At 39.4% G+C, this 14,189-nt stretch overlaps 2 protein-coding genes across 2 annotated transcripts in view; one reads left to right on the top strand and one right to left on the bottom strand.

Annotated features, from left to right (window-relative positions):
- The window catches only part of PIK3R4 (phosphoinositide-3-kinase regulatory subunit 4), a 64,880-nt gene extending 60,154 nt beyond the window's left edge, over nt 1–4,726 (top strand). The window contains exons 17-20 of the mRNA XM_003781713.3: nt 2,208–2,308; nt 2,912–3,000; nt 3,252–3,360; nt 4,164–4,726. Of these exons, the coding sequence (XP_003781761.1) occupies nt 2,208–2,308; nt 2,912–3,000; nt 3,252–3,360; nt 4,164–4,334 (470 nt within the window). The 3' untranslated portion in view covers nt 4,335–4,726. The remainder of the gene's footprint in view (nt 1–2,207; nt 2,309–2,911; nt 3,001–3,251; nt 3,361–4,163) is intronic.
- Nucleotides 4,727–8,085: 3,359 nt separating this feature from the next.
- The window catches only part of LOC100962201 (collagen alpha-6(VI) chain), a 108,866-nt gene continuing 102,762 nt past the window's right edge, over nt 8,086–14,189 (bottom strand). The window contains exon 37 of the mRNA XM_003781864.3: nt 8,086–8,630. Coding sequence (XP_003781912.3) covers nt 8,411–8,630 — 220 coding nt within the window. The 3' untranslated portion in view covers nt 8,086–8,410. The remainder of the gene's footprint in view (nt 8,631–14,189) is intronic.

Below are 14,189 nucleotides of genomic sequence, written 5' to 3' on the forward strand. Positions count from 1 at the left end.
CTTTCTTATCATTTGGTCGGTTGATCATTTCTGTCTTTTCCAAATACTTTCCTTCCCTGGTTTTAAGGACATTTCTCTTGATTCTCCTACTTCTTACTCTGCTGGTTCTCTTTCTTTCTGACTTTAAAACTGTGGCCCACCTCACGGTCTGGTGTTGACTCTTCTTTTTCTCATTGAATTTCCAGTCCATTAGCTAATCCTCTAAATTCTATTTTAAAATATATCCAGAACTGGATCTCTCTTTACTGCCTCCCTGATCCAGACCACTACACACTCTTGCCCATTTTATTGCAGTGTCCCTGCTTCTGTCTGTATCTCTAAGATGTGTTTTCTTCTGCTCAGTACTTTCTACTGGCTTTTCATTTCAGGTAATAACCAAACCCCTTATAGTGGTTCAACAGATTTTATGGGATCTGCCCTCTTGCTGCATCTCTAACAGGAAGTGATAGCACACTTAAGGGAGGATAGTTTAAGAAGGATTTATTTTTAAAAGAACCATTTATGAATACAGGACTTGTAACAGCAGAGTAGCTGTTAACCCAGTCTAGTTACTGAATTGGGAAAGAAGTTGAAGAGAGAAGGCCAAGTTCAATAAGAGAGGAGCAGAGACTGTGAGCTGAGGGATGCAGCCAGCCTGAGGTGACTGATAGGACTTTCTCCCCTCCCTTTGATCTTCCTGTTGGAGCTCCTCATAGGCATCTGCTGTTTCCTATGGCCACTGTAAGAAATTATCACAAATGGGGTGCCTTAGAACAACACAAAGTTACCTTCTGACAATTCTGGAGGCCAGAGCCTGAAATAGGTTTTGGGCCATCACCGTGGCAATGGATCATGCTCCCTCTGGAGGCGCTCGGGGAGAATCCGTGTCCTTGTCTTTCCTGCGTCTACAGCTGCATTCCTTGGCTCACGGCTCCTTCCATCCTCAGAGCTGGCAGGTAGCGTCTTGTTTCATTGTTATGTTGCCTTCTGCTGTGACTGTCAGATCTTCCTTCCTCATGCACGTAGACTTGTGATTGCATTTAGGACCCTCTGCATAATCCTGAATAATCCCTCCATCTCAAGGTCCTTAACTTAATTATACCTGCAAAGTCACTTTGCTGTGTAAGCTAACATTCAGGTGTTCCAGGGAGTAGGACCTGGATGTCTCTGAGGGTCATTATTTAGCCCACCACAGACTGAACCCATCTAAAAGCCAGAGGGTACAGAGCTTATTGGTGTGGTTCATTTAGGTTAGCCTTAGAGCAGCAATGGAAAGTGCCTGGCATTGCGGCCCTTCCCCCTCCTGTCTCCCATCCTCAGTCTGTTCCTGCCACACAGACTTGCCCCTTGAACTAAGCATACTCCTGTTCTAGGGCCTTTGAATGTTTGTTGTTGTTCCCACTAGAATTGTAGTTCTATGAAATAGGGAGTCTTTCTGCTTTGTATGCCATCTTTTCCCCAGTGACTAGCTGTAGTAAATTTTATGGCTCAGTAAATATGAATGAAGCCTGGTATATAGTCAGTCTCCCTGCTTAAAAATACCTAAGGGCTATGTCTTTGTCTCAGGACTGCAGCGGTTTTTTTGTAATCTTCCTCTGTCCGTCGTTCCCCTCTCCTTATCTCCCTGTCACAAATGTGCTTCAGCCAGACCAACTCTTTGTGTTTCCCCCAAACACCCAGAGATTGTTGTTTTTGCTCATTTATTCTATTTTTTCTGCCTAAAGTGGGCCGCCTACCTGTATCTGTCCAGCTTTACTTGCTTTTTCAGTCTCAGCTAAATCATCTTCTTCATGCAGTGACCTCGATCCTTACCTACAGGCCGTGATCTTTTCCTTCCTTGAGTTTGGGCGGAGCTTCCCATTTCTCACATTTCTTTTGCTATCATTGTCTTACACTTTACATACTCCTTTTTCTCTCTACTTCTACACTATACGTTTCTTGAGGCATGATCTATATATGATTTGTCTTTCTCTGTGGTACAATTCTTTCTACATGGTTGAAGACCAGAAATTATTTACTGTTAGGTTGTTAAAAACTTTTTTATTTATAAATGCATCCCACCTAGTGACAGGGTAACACTGGTTTTTCAAAGTACTGTCAGCATTTCTTGCGGGATAGGAAGAAATGGAAATGGGTAGGGCTGACTGGCATTATTTACCAAGGTGTGAAAGCTCTGAGAGCTGTTTCCTCCTTGTCTGAATCATGGTTCTTGCCTTTATCTCCCTTAGCTGTTCAGGGCAACAATGAAGTGTCCATGTGGGACATGGAGACTGGTGACAGAAGGTTTACTCTCTGGGCCAGCAGCGCACCACCACTTTCTGAGTTACAGGTTTGACTCCAGTTTTTGCTGTAAAGGACAATATTATTTCCGATATTCTAAGAACTTTTAGGTCTTGTATCAAACATTAAAATGTTTGGGCTTTTGGGTTATGTTTAAAGTTGGTTTTAATAACATCAAGTAGCATGTGGCCATTGCTGAGGGGTGTTTTCCAGGCCCTTATGCTCAGTAGCATTCTGCTTTATTAAGAGTCTCAGGTGCTAACTTCCTAAGGCTTGTATGTCTCTTTGGGAGCCCAGTCAGAGCTGGGTTAATTAGGAAAAGCCCAGATTGTAGTTCAGATTATTAAAAAAGGGAATATAACCCTCTTATATACGTTTTTATTTCTAATTGTCATATTGCCAAGGGTGCTTGCTTCTTGTGGCAAAGGATAGAAAAGATTTTTTTCTCCTTTAGTTGGGGTACTGCTCAGAGTGGTTTTGAATAAAAATTTCAGGCTATACCTTTGGTCAGATTGATACAAAGCAAATGTATTTTAAAGCCCCAGAGAAAGGAATAGACAAGGCATATGTAATTGGTCTCTAAACTTGTCTCTAGCATTGGCACCATCCTCTAGGGAATACACTGATGGCGTTTGTGACCATTTCTTTTCAGCCTTCTCCTCACAGTGTCCATGGTATCTACTGCAGTCCTGCAGATGGAAATCCTATCCTGCTAACAGCTGGATCAGACATGAAAATAAGGTATAGTGTCTAATAAAGAATTCTTAACATGTAATGCTTAGGGGTCATAAATGTAGATGGATACTTTGGTTTATGCAAGGCATTATTATTAACAGTGGTAGCACTGTGTATCATCTTACAAGGATAGCTGTAACTTATGCTGTTAGTTGTAGAAAAATCTCTCATGCAAATACAACATAAATAATGCATTGATGATTAACTTCCTTCCATTGTCCTATAGAGATTATCACCATTTATTTTTCTCTTCCTAGGTTTTGGGATTTGGCTTACCCAGAAAGGTCCTATGTTGTTGCAGGAAGTACTAGTTCCCCATCTGTCTCTTACTACAGGAAAATAATTGAAGGCACTGAAGTTGTCCAGGTTTAGTAGTCTTTATTTTTGTTTCTTTCAACTTTTATAAGCACAAAAATGGTTTTCTCATAGACACAGGATTAAAATGAGTGGTGTTGATCAAGAATGGCAGTATTTCTTTGAATTTAAGAAATATATTTTCTTAGTTTTTCTGTATTTTTTTTAAAGATTTACTTTTATTAAGGCATAATAAACATCGTGTTTATTTGTGATAGCTCAGATGAACAGTATGCACTTTATATGTTTCTTAATCTTTAAAGTAACTTTTTAAAGGAAGTACTACAAATTAAAAAGGCATAGTTGAAGTAAAGCAACTTGTTCACGATCACACAGCTAGAAAGCAGAAAGCTGAGACTGTAAAGCTTGTATTCTTGACTCAGGCACAAATGTCAAATGAGATAATAATCCTGAAAATGCCTGGGCCAGAGTAGATGCTCCATCAGTCAGTGAAAGTGTGTTTCCTTCCTGACAGACTCTGATGAGCTTTACAAGTGCTAGAACATCTGATGTGTCATTTATTCCATTTACCCTTTTCCTTTTTTCATTTAATATTGACAAAAGGATATGCACAGAATATTGGCCTAATTATAAGCTTCAACATTTGTAAGTGGTTGTTCATGGAATCCAAAAAGGAAGTATATAGAATGTCATTTTGGACCCTCTAATTCTTTTGCTCAGTGTATTTTTGAAAGCACAACTACTTGACAAAAGATAGTACCAACAAATCCCAGAAGCAAGAATACTGATAAGAGGTAGAATGTGGTACGGTTGCTTAATTTAGGCTTTCTCCTTGACTTCTTATCCTCAAACAGGAAATTCAGAATAAGCAGAAGGTGGGGACGAGCGATGACACCCCTCGAAGAGGCCCAGAGTCTCTGCCCGTGGGGCATCATGACATCATCACAGACATTGCCACATTCCAGACAACACAGGGCTTCATTGTAACTGCTTCTAGAGATGGGATTGTGAAGGTGTGGAAATAAAAACCTACTGATTTGTATAAATTGTAATAAAGAGATAAATATATTGTAACTCAAGAGAAAGGGTATTTCTAGAGAATGGAAGTGAGAACAGACTCATTTGTGTAATTTTCAGAATCAGGTCTCTATGTTAGTGGTTCATGACTAAATAGCACCCACGGTGGTTAAGGAAGTTATACTTGGCCAGTTTACTTGTGTATCTCACTGCAGGAAATTAGCCAGACAACAATATCTGGGACTGTCATTGTATATGTTATAGAGGTAAGAAATGTAAAATATGAAGAACATGTCAGTTTATTTTGTATTAAAAAAGACTTTGAAAAGATGGTTGTAAGCTATTATACTGTAAACACATTTTTGCTATTAAAAAGGCTATTCAAACCTGTCAATAAACTATATTCATGCACCCGAAGAGATTTTTTTGTTTTGGGTGGTGTTTTTAAATAGTAAATTTAAGTAGAGGAATAAGCTCTCTAACAATATTTGTTCTGAGGCAAAGAAATGGACTTAGACCTTAGTGTCACAAAGAATCAGTGACAGAATTAGGCCTTAGGCCCAAATCTCTAGACTCCTTAAGTCTTTAAGTATTGTGGTCTTTCTGCTGTGCTTTCTTGTCTTTCTATAGTCTACCTTGGTCATGACTTTACACTGTGGAATTAATATCCTGTGTATTAGCTCTAGAGAAGTGTGAACATCTTGGCCATCAACGTTGCGTTTTATAGGCTTTAGTGCAAATTCTGACATGTGGCCCAACAGCCTGCTTTTATTCAGTGTGAACTATTTATTAAATGCATGAAAAAGAAAACTAAAGTTGTTAAAAAATGCTCAATATATGATGCCTTTAATATGATGTTATGAAAATGGGAAAACTGTGGGGACCAAAATCGGAACAGTGGTTCCCTAGGGGCAAAATTTATGTTTTTAAAAGGCCAAAATTGACCTTTCCAAGATAAAACTCTTCAAAGTTATAGATTACCATTTGTTACAGACCTAATTCTCTCTCTACATTTAATTCTCATCCACTTGCAGAAGGTTTATGGTATTCAAAATAATTGGAAATTTGTTACATGTATAAAACCAAAAAGTTGAATAGATAATCTGAGTCTAGGGAAAACACTACTTGTTTCAAAATACTCTAAAAAATTTTTTTCTATAATTATATAATTCAGTTATTGTGCATAACAGATTATAATACATATACCTGGCTTCATGATTCAAACAATCATTGCTTGTATCTCCTGAGGGACTGGTTCCAGGACTGCTAAAGGATACTGAAATGTATGGATGTGCAGATCTCTACTATAAAAAGGTATATTTGCATATAAGCAACACACCTCCTCCCACACACTTTAAATCATCTTGAGATTATGTGTAATACTTAGCAAGTGAATGCTAGGTAAATAGTTACAGAGCGTTGTCTGGGGAATAATGACAAGAAAAACAAGTCTGTTTAGTACTGATGCAACCATCCATTTTGTCCCTAAATATTTTTGATTCACCTTTGGTTAAAGTCATGGTGTGGAACAGATATGGAGACTGACTATAGTTTTTAGACAGGTAAACAAAACTGTCATTCGTGACAATGCCAGTTACTCAGAAAGGTCAAAATTAAGAGCAGTGTACTCTAGGCCTGGTAGCTGGGCGGATTACTAGAATTTGTAAATTTGGCATTGACATTATCATGTTATATCGCCTCTGTTTCCCTTATAGTCTGCTAAGACCATCTTTATGGGGTTTGTAGCTACTCAGTTGCATTTATAATCTGCAGGGTTGGGGATTTTTTTTTTTTTTTTTTTTTTTAGAAACATAAACTGTTATGCTGAGATTGGGCTTCAGGCCTGGAGCCATTAGATAAGCCATAAAACTGATAAATGTGGAAAATAGTGAGGAATAAATCGAGTGGGATGACAGAAATACGACTCTTTTCTTCCCTTATCTTCCTACTACTCATTCCTCCTCTCCCCCCAAATCTCCACTTTTAAAAAAGTTATGTGGTCGAATTATGACTGAGTGTCACAGTCTGGTACCATGTTAAATTATATCTCATTTTGACCTTTCCCCTCCCCCTCAAGTTTGACTCATAGCTCAGTGTAGAGATAATGGGAGGCAGGTCATTTATAGTCAATTAATTTACATTTTTAAATCATGACACATCACTATTTGTATGATTCTTCGTTTAAATCAGATCAGCCTTCATTAAATTTACGTTCAACTTAATTTTTACTGCTTTCCACTTATGGGAGAAAGGTAAAACATGGAAAATGCTAACATTAGGGACTGTTTTTCAAAAGAAACTTGTATTTGCAGCATGTTTCAGAGCTCACACCTATTAATGATTTCAAAGATGACCCAAAATGCTAAAATAATCTCAATCACTAAGGGAACATTTGGTATACTTTACTTACCAAAGCAGAAAAAAAAAACAAAACAAAACAGACAAATACATCTTAAAAGTATTTCCAACAATAAACAGAAGAAAGGAGTTTGCACTTACTCCAGAGTAAACTAGAAAAAAATCCCTTGTATTAAAATACCTACTAAATATAGCTCATCAATTTCCTATACTCGAAACATACTTTTCCTGAACCCCTAAATCCCACTTAGAATAGGTGAAGAAACTTGATGTGTTTTATTCTTTTCTATTACCTGAGTATGAATATGAAATTTAACTCCTTGGACTGCTTGCTCCTCTGAAGACATTAGGAGACATTTCTGAGGAGTTGCCTGAGTAAGGATGGCAGAAGTGGTTTTAAGAAAAATTGCAGATGGCTCTTCTTTCCAAGTCTTAGGAAAAGAGATACAGAAAAGAAAATCTGAACAAACCCTTCGGTCTTTGGTGTCAGTAACCATCTGCCCCACACATCCAGGCAGGGCTTCTTTCCCTTCCTGAAGACAGGGCCTTTGTTATCAACCGTGGAGCCAGCTCTTACACGGAGGTAAGGTCTGAACATGGTGTTTAAATTAGATAATGCTATTTTGGGTGTTGAGTTATTGAAAATACCAACCCCATCATAAAAGTAAGACCTGGAGGGGGATGAGGAGACAGCCACCTGAGAATGGTATCAGAGAATGCTACCAGAGGCCAGTCACCTCCACAACCTTTCCTGCTTTGACTTACTCTGATCTCTTTGCATCACTGCAGTCCCACATGGATTATTCTTACTGTTTGTAAACTCAGCATGCAGTTAAGCTCTTGTAGAGCTCTGCTAATTCTGCTATGCTGCTGTTCACTATTGACTAAATAGCTACCTGATGGGTAAAAGTAACTTAGAGCTTCACCCATGACTGGTTGTGTTTTTACTCTCCTTGTCTAAAGAATAGATGGATTAGTGAAAATAAGTGGCCACAATGAGAAAGAAAGACCAGAAGTCCATCAAAATGGCCAGGCAGGAAGCTTCATAATGGAAAGAGTGCTTCCAGCTCAAAGGCAAAAATTTATGTTCTGGGGGAATTAATAAGTTTCACAATGAGTTTAGGAGACTTTGGAGCTGGGGAAATTATTACCCTCTGCTTCTCACTAATCTTACCAAACAACTGTAGGAGGTGGAGGAAACCTTCCAACAGAAGCCCGTTAAGTCCCCACAGAAACAGTGGTGTGTTCAGGGGGACTAGTTAACGGAAGATCAGATTTTCAAGAATACGACATAAACAGCATCAATTTCTAGTGTAAATTTGGGAGTAGCCCCAAACACTGAAAAAGATAATTGCTAAACAGACAATCATTAAACAGATCTAAATTAACAAAGAAGGCTTGGTTTGCAGAAAATAGATTGGACAATCAAAAGAATTAGCATCAAAAGAATTATATACACTCTATAAAAATTTACCTCCAAATTATATCTCTATTAGACTTCAAAACATTTCTTTGATTTTTCCATCTTCTAATGATAACATTCATTGATCAAGTCAGTCCTAAAATGCTGGAATTGCCAGGAATGATTAAAGAAATGGACAAGATATATCTTTGAAACTATCAATAAGTATAGGGGGTCAAGTCAAGTCACCTGATAATCTATAACCTGTGGCTTGAGTTCCAGCTGTGGATTAGTTCAGTTCAGTCTTAACCACGCTTCCTGAGCTTAAACTGTTTGGGCACTTGCTTTGCCAGGTTGTTTAGGAGCAGCTTTTGTTACTTTTTTTTCATTTTTAAAAATATGGGATGTGTTTCTGGTAAAATTTTGAATAACAGCACCTCTGCCACTTCTTGCTACTCTTGAGAGATATTTTTTATCTCGAAAAAATTTTACCATCTGTAATGCATCTTCTTTGCCGGCAGCTTTATGTACTCCAGGAAGAAAGCTGTACAACAAAAGAGAACATAGAAGATAAGTACCATTTCAGCTTTACTAGACTCCTTATTAACTGTCTTTCTAAATTAATCTTTTCACCAATTTCCTTGTTATTCTAAATTAATCATTTCACCAATTTCCTTGTTACAGGCTTCCTCCAGGGTAATTTCATCGAAATTATTAAATTGGACATTTAAATGGGCCCAAATATCAGAAACAAACAAAATGAGACATTTTGTCAAAGTATGCAAAAGTATAATTTCAGTAGTTTTTTTCCTTTTTTTTTTTTTTGAAATAGAGTCATACTCTGTCATCCTGGGCAGAGTGCCATGGCATCATAACTTATAGCAACCTCAGTCTCCTGGGCTTGAGCAAACCTCTTACCTCAGCCTCCCAAATCGCTGAGACTACTAGTGTGTGCCACTATGCCTGCTTAGTTTTTCTATTTTTTTTTTTTTTTTTTTTGGTAGAGCTAGTGTCTCACTCTTTTTCAGGCTGGTCTTGAACTCCTGAGCTCAAGCAATCTACCCACCTTAGCCTCCCAGAGTGCTAGGATTATAGGCATGTGTCACCATGCCAGCTGAGATAAATATCTTGATAATTATGGGGAAACCTTAGTTAGAGAATCATGGAAGATATGCAGGAATGGTGAAACAGACTAGGTTAGCTGTCTTGTTTCAGCTTAGCTTTTCAGACTTGACTTTGTAGGTTGTTTTTCTGGCTTTATTGCTTTTGCCAAGGCTGATCTCAAACTCCTGACCTCTAGTGATCCTCCTGCCTTGGCCTTCCAGGATTACAGGCATGAGCCACTGTGCCTGGCCATAAAGTTTCTTCATGGAACATGTTCCCAGATCTTCATATGGTTGGTCCTTCAGAGTATTCTAACTTGGGTTCCAATGGCACCTCATCAGAGACGACCATATCAACAGTTATCCTCACTCCACTTCCAGTCACCCAGCACAGCATGCTTTTCTTTTCTTTATAACTCTTAGCCCTGGCTGAACTTTTATTTACTTGTAAACTTCTTTAAGATCTGTTCTCCACTCTTCTACCCACCCAAAGTTCATGAGACCATATCTGTTCACCATACTAATCCCAGGAACCCAATACTCAGTAAGTATTATATTTGTCAAATGACAATATGAATGTGTAAGATCTAACAATTAATTTTGTGAACTTGCCACCTTGTTCTTATGTTGACAGCATTGTACAAATGACTTGGGAAGATTTCATAACCTAGGTATATTAGTATCTCTCAGCTGTGTTCATGTTGATATGTGGCAGCATCTTGCTGATTCATTATTGTTGTGTGTTTTATGTGCCATAGTGAAAATGTCAGAGCTTGAATTATAGCAACAAAGAAACATTAAATTTCTGGTTAAACTTGGCAAGAGTGGAAGTGAAATCAGGGACATCTTAGTCCAAGTTTATGGGGATAATGCCATGAAGAAAATGGCAGTGTACAAATGGTCTCTCTGAGGGGAGAGAATGTGTCATTGATGAAGAGAGGTCAGGGCAACCAATAATGAGCAGAACTAATAAAAGCATTGCAAAAATTTGTTGAATTGGGCATCTAAATCATCAGCTCTGACCATGAGAAGGATAGCAGATCAAATAAACATTGATGAGAAACACTTAGTAATATCTTAACTGAAAATCTTGGCATGAGAAAGATGTGGCTCTTGCATCACAACTATGTGCCAGCTCACACGGCACTGTCTGTGAGGGAGTTTTTAGCTAGTAAACAAATGACAGTATTGGAACACCCTCCTACTCACCTGATCTGGCCCCCAATGATACTTTCTTTACCCCAAAATAAAGGAAATATTAAAGAAATTTTGCTGACATTCAGGACATCAAGGGTAATAATATGACAACAGCTCTGATGGCCATTCCAGAAAAAGAGTCCAAAAATTGCTTTGAAGGATGGACTAGGTGTTGGCATTAGTGCCTAGATTCCCAAGGGGGTACTTCAAAGGAGCCCATGGTGACATTCAACAATGAGGTTTGTAGCGTGTTTTCTAGGACAAGATTGTGAACTTAATTGTCAGACCTCTATGCCACTCCCTTCTTTCATCTCTTCTTCACTTTCTTCCACCTGTCCATCTCTCCATTTGTTCAGATGTTTACTATCTGCTCTATGGAAGGTACTGTGTTAAGTACAGTGCGGGTCATAGAAATAGAGTACAGTCTGGCAGGGAAATAAAGAGCCTGACTGGGAAGCACAAGTAAACCAGCAGAAAGGAGAGCTGGAGGCAGACCCTGGAAGGCTTTGAATGCCACACTGAGAAATCAGGGAATCAGAGAAGCCAGGTGCTAATAAGAAATTCTGGCCTGTCCGATAAAACCTGTGCTGATGGAAATGCCCTATAATTTGCCCTGGCCAGTATGGCAGCCATGAATCTCAGGTGACTATCGAGCTCTTGAAATGTATCATATTTTGCTGTGTATAATGCATATTTTTTTGCCCAAATTTTTGAGGGAAAAATTAGGGTGTGCATTATGCATGGGTAGTATGGTTTGGGAACAGGGGAGTCCAGCAGGCCTCCTGGGGCCAGTGTGCCCTCCTGCCTGGGCTCACTGAGTGCATGGGGTTACAGTTTTGGAGGAGCCAGAATGGCCTCCACAGAACACCACAACCAGGGGAGGATGGGGTGGTGGGGCTGGTAAGGTGGGCCACGGCATGGGAGTGCGGGCTAAGGCCAAGGCCTGGCTGCACAAAGGAGCCCAGGAGCCCAGTGCAGGCCCCAGGGATTCACCTGGCGGCCTGCAGGCCAGATGGACTCAGCAGCTCCCACCCCATTGGTCATACATGTAGCCATTTCAGCCACACCCCAGGTGTGGCAGGGAGAGAAGGGTTCCCAGGAGTGAGGAAAGGGGCAGCTTTCACAGAGTAGGCAGCTGCAGGAGGGGAGTGCAATCTGCAATTTACCAGGGGAGCATTAGCCCTCCTCAGATGTGTCCCTCCCAGCTGAGACAGCCACTTTCTCCGGGGCATTTTCCTAAAAGTTTAGGCCCCAAATGTGGGTATACATTATACATGGGAGCACATTTTATGTGGCAAAATATAGTCGTTAATGTGTTCGAAGAACTGAATTTTTAATTTAATTTTAACTAACTTAAATTTGAATAACCCCGTATAGCTTAGGGGCTACTCTGTGGGCCAGTAGAGAAGGTGGCCATTTCAGACAGTCTTTTTTTTTTTTTTTTTTTTTTCAGTTTTTGGCCGGGGCTGGGTCTGAACCCGCCACCTCCAGCATATAGGGCTGGTGCCCTACTCCTTTGAGCCACAGGTGCCACCCACAGACAGTCTTATTTTATAGAGATGTGGCAGAGAGAGCTCTGGGTTTGAAGACATTTTGTTCCGGTCCTTTTACTTACCAGCTGAACAGCTCTGAGAAAATAACTAGAGTGATCTTTATTTCTTCATTTATAAAATGAGGATAAAAATCACCTTTGTTGCTGTGAGCAACAACTGAAGTCCCCTGGACCAGTTACCATGGCGCTGGATTGGTTTCAGATGAAGAAACTTAGGGGCACAGAGGTGAAGGTTAATGTCAGAGCTGAGACTATCACCCAACATTATTTCCATTGAACTGGGTTTTCATTCAGGACACCAGGAGAACTATCAAGCTATTTGGAATAGGAAGGTGAAACCCTGATAAATGTCATGCTGTCAGAAGCACCTGGATATGGGAAGCAGATGGGTCTGGGCAGGTTGGACAGATGAGAAGGTCTGAGGACCCTCGCACTACAGCGGGCTCTTCACGCATGTTTTTAGAATGCGTGTGTGAGAGCCTACTGGCGTGAGGAGAGGGGGTTACCAACACTGCAGCAATTAGCTGAATTACAGTCAAGGGAAAGTCCAAGAAAACTTCAAAATGTTGAGACCAAGACAGTGCAATATTCATTGCAATCCATTTCTTCATATTTTCCACATTCATCAGCTTAAAATCTGACCTCTCACAAAACTGTCATTATTTAAAATAATAAGTACTATGATTTCACTAAAATCAAAGTTATTTCCTTCTCATATATGCATGTGCACCCCCCCATACACACACATTCTTTTTCTTTCATCTATAAAGATAGCTAAGAGTGAAAGAGACATGAAAACAACACGGAGAATGATGTATGCTGTTCATGTTACATGGACCCGAAGCCTCCTAGCATGGTAGACCACAGTATGGGCTTCTGAAACTCATATCCAAAAGTGTATCTCAGTTTATTTCCATCAGTGCTATCAGGGATGTACTAAGCTGACCGACAAACTTCCAGGTACCAAGAACAGCAGTGAGGGCTAAATGTTATTACAAATGAGTTTTCTCCCTTCTCTGTCCTCATTTTCTTCTCTTTCCTCTCTTTTCTGTATTTTCTTATTAATTGTCAGACTCTTGAATATTACAAATTCAAATTCTGCAAAGTAATAACTGCATGAACAAAACATAGCTCTCCTAATCTTAGAGAAGGCTTTCCTTTGATTCTGAAGCACAGTTTTCATGGCTCAAGTGTTTATAGTATCTGTATTGGTCTCTACCCCATACTCCTCAGCACCACCTTTTTCATTGGATCCTTTTCCCCCTTTCATTGCAAGCTCAGTTATCTTTGTTATCATCCTCCCTTTTTAAGAAAAAATTGTTAAATTGTTAAGTGCTTCTACACTACAACATTGCTGGATTTTTTTTCCTCTTGAAAATTTCTATTCTCAGTAGGGTTGAACCATATCTTTGAATTTCCATTTTTCCACCATCATACATTGGGGTATGTGTTTGATAAGCATTTGATAAAAACCACTAAGATCTGGAATCACATAGGACTTTGTTTCTCCTCCTACTCTATATTATTCATATCATTTTTTGCAGTTTGGTAACTCCAACAATAGATAGTCAAGACAAAAAAAAGATGAGAAGGAACTAGTCAATTTATTTTGCAACTTGTGTCTAATTCCAGTAAAGCTTGAGAAGAGAAAGGTAGCAAATTCTAGATAAAAGGGGGTAGGTGGGACTAATTGTTGATCTCAGTTCTCCGTGATCTCAGATCCCACCATCTATGCAGATAAGCAGGAGTCAGCCATGCTGTATTTCCTAGTTGACTAGATGCATTGGAGTAGGAAATGCAGACAAGATCGCTTCTATTTCCAGAATTTTTTTTTTTTACCTTATTACACATTTTGTGTCCAGAAAACACATTTTGGAAAGCAGAATAATAACAGATGTATTATTCATATGGCATTGGTGATTGTGTCCATTTTTACAATTCAGTTGTTCTGCCACTGGCCTGTCACTGCTTTAAAGTCTGGCACAAGTTCTTCCCTGGCTGGAGGAAGGAATAAGCAGGTGGCTTTCTGTCTTTTATTGTCTCTGAGCGGATCTAAGTGCTTTTACAAAGAGTTTGCCCTACAATCTCACCCTCACTGGCCATCTGTCTCCTTCGTAGCTTGTGGTTTGAGTCAGTTCCTTCCTTTTCCATCAAACAAGAACAAGCTTCTGCATGTACTTCTTAAAATCTCACAGCAAAATGATCTAATTCTTATGAAAATCATTCAGAGGACTTGACAGAGGTCTGACTT

The sequence above is a fragment of the Otolemur garnettii genome, unplaced genomic scaffold (assembly GCF_000181295.1).
Source record: "Otolemur garnettii isolate 467f Iridium unplaced genomic scaffold, OtoGar3 scaffold00002, whole genome shotgun sequence".
NCBI lineage: Eukaryota > Metazoa > Chordata > Mammalia > Primates > Galagidae > Otolemur > Otolemur garnettii.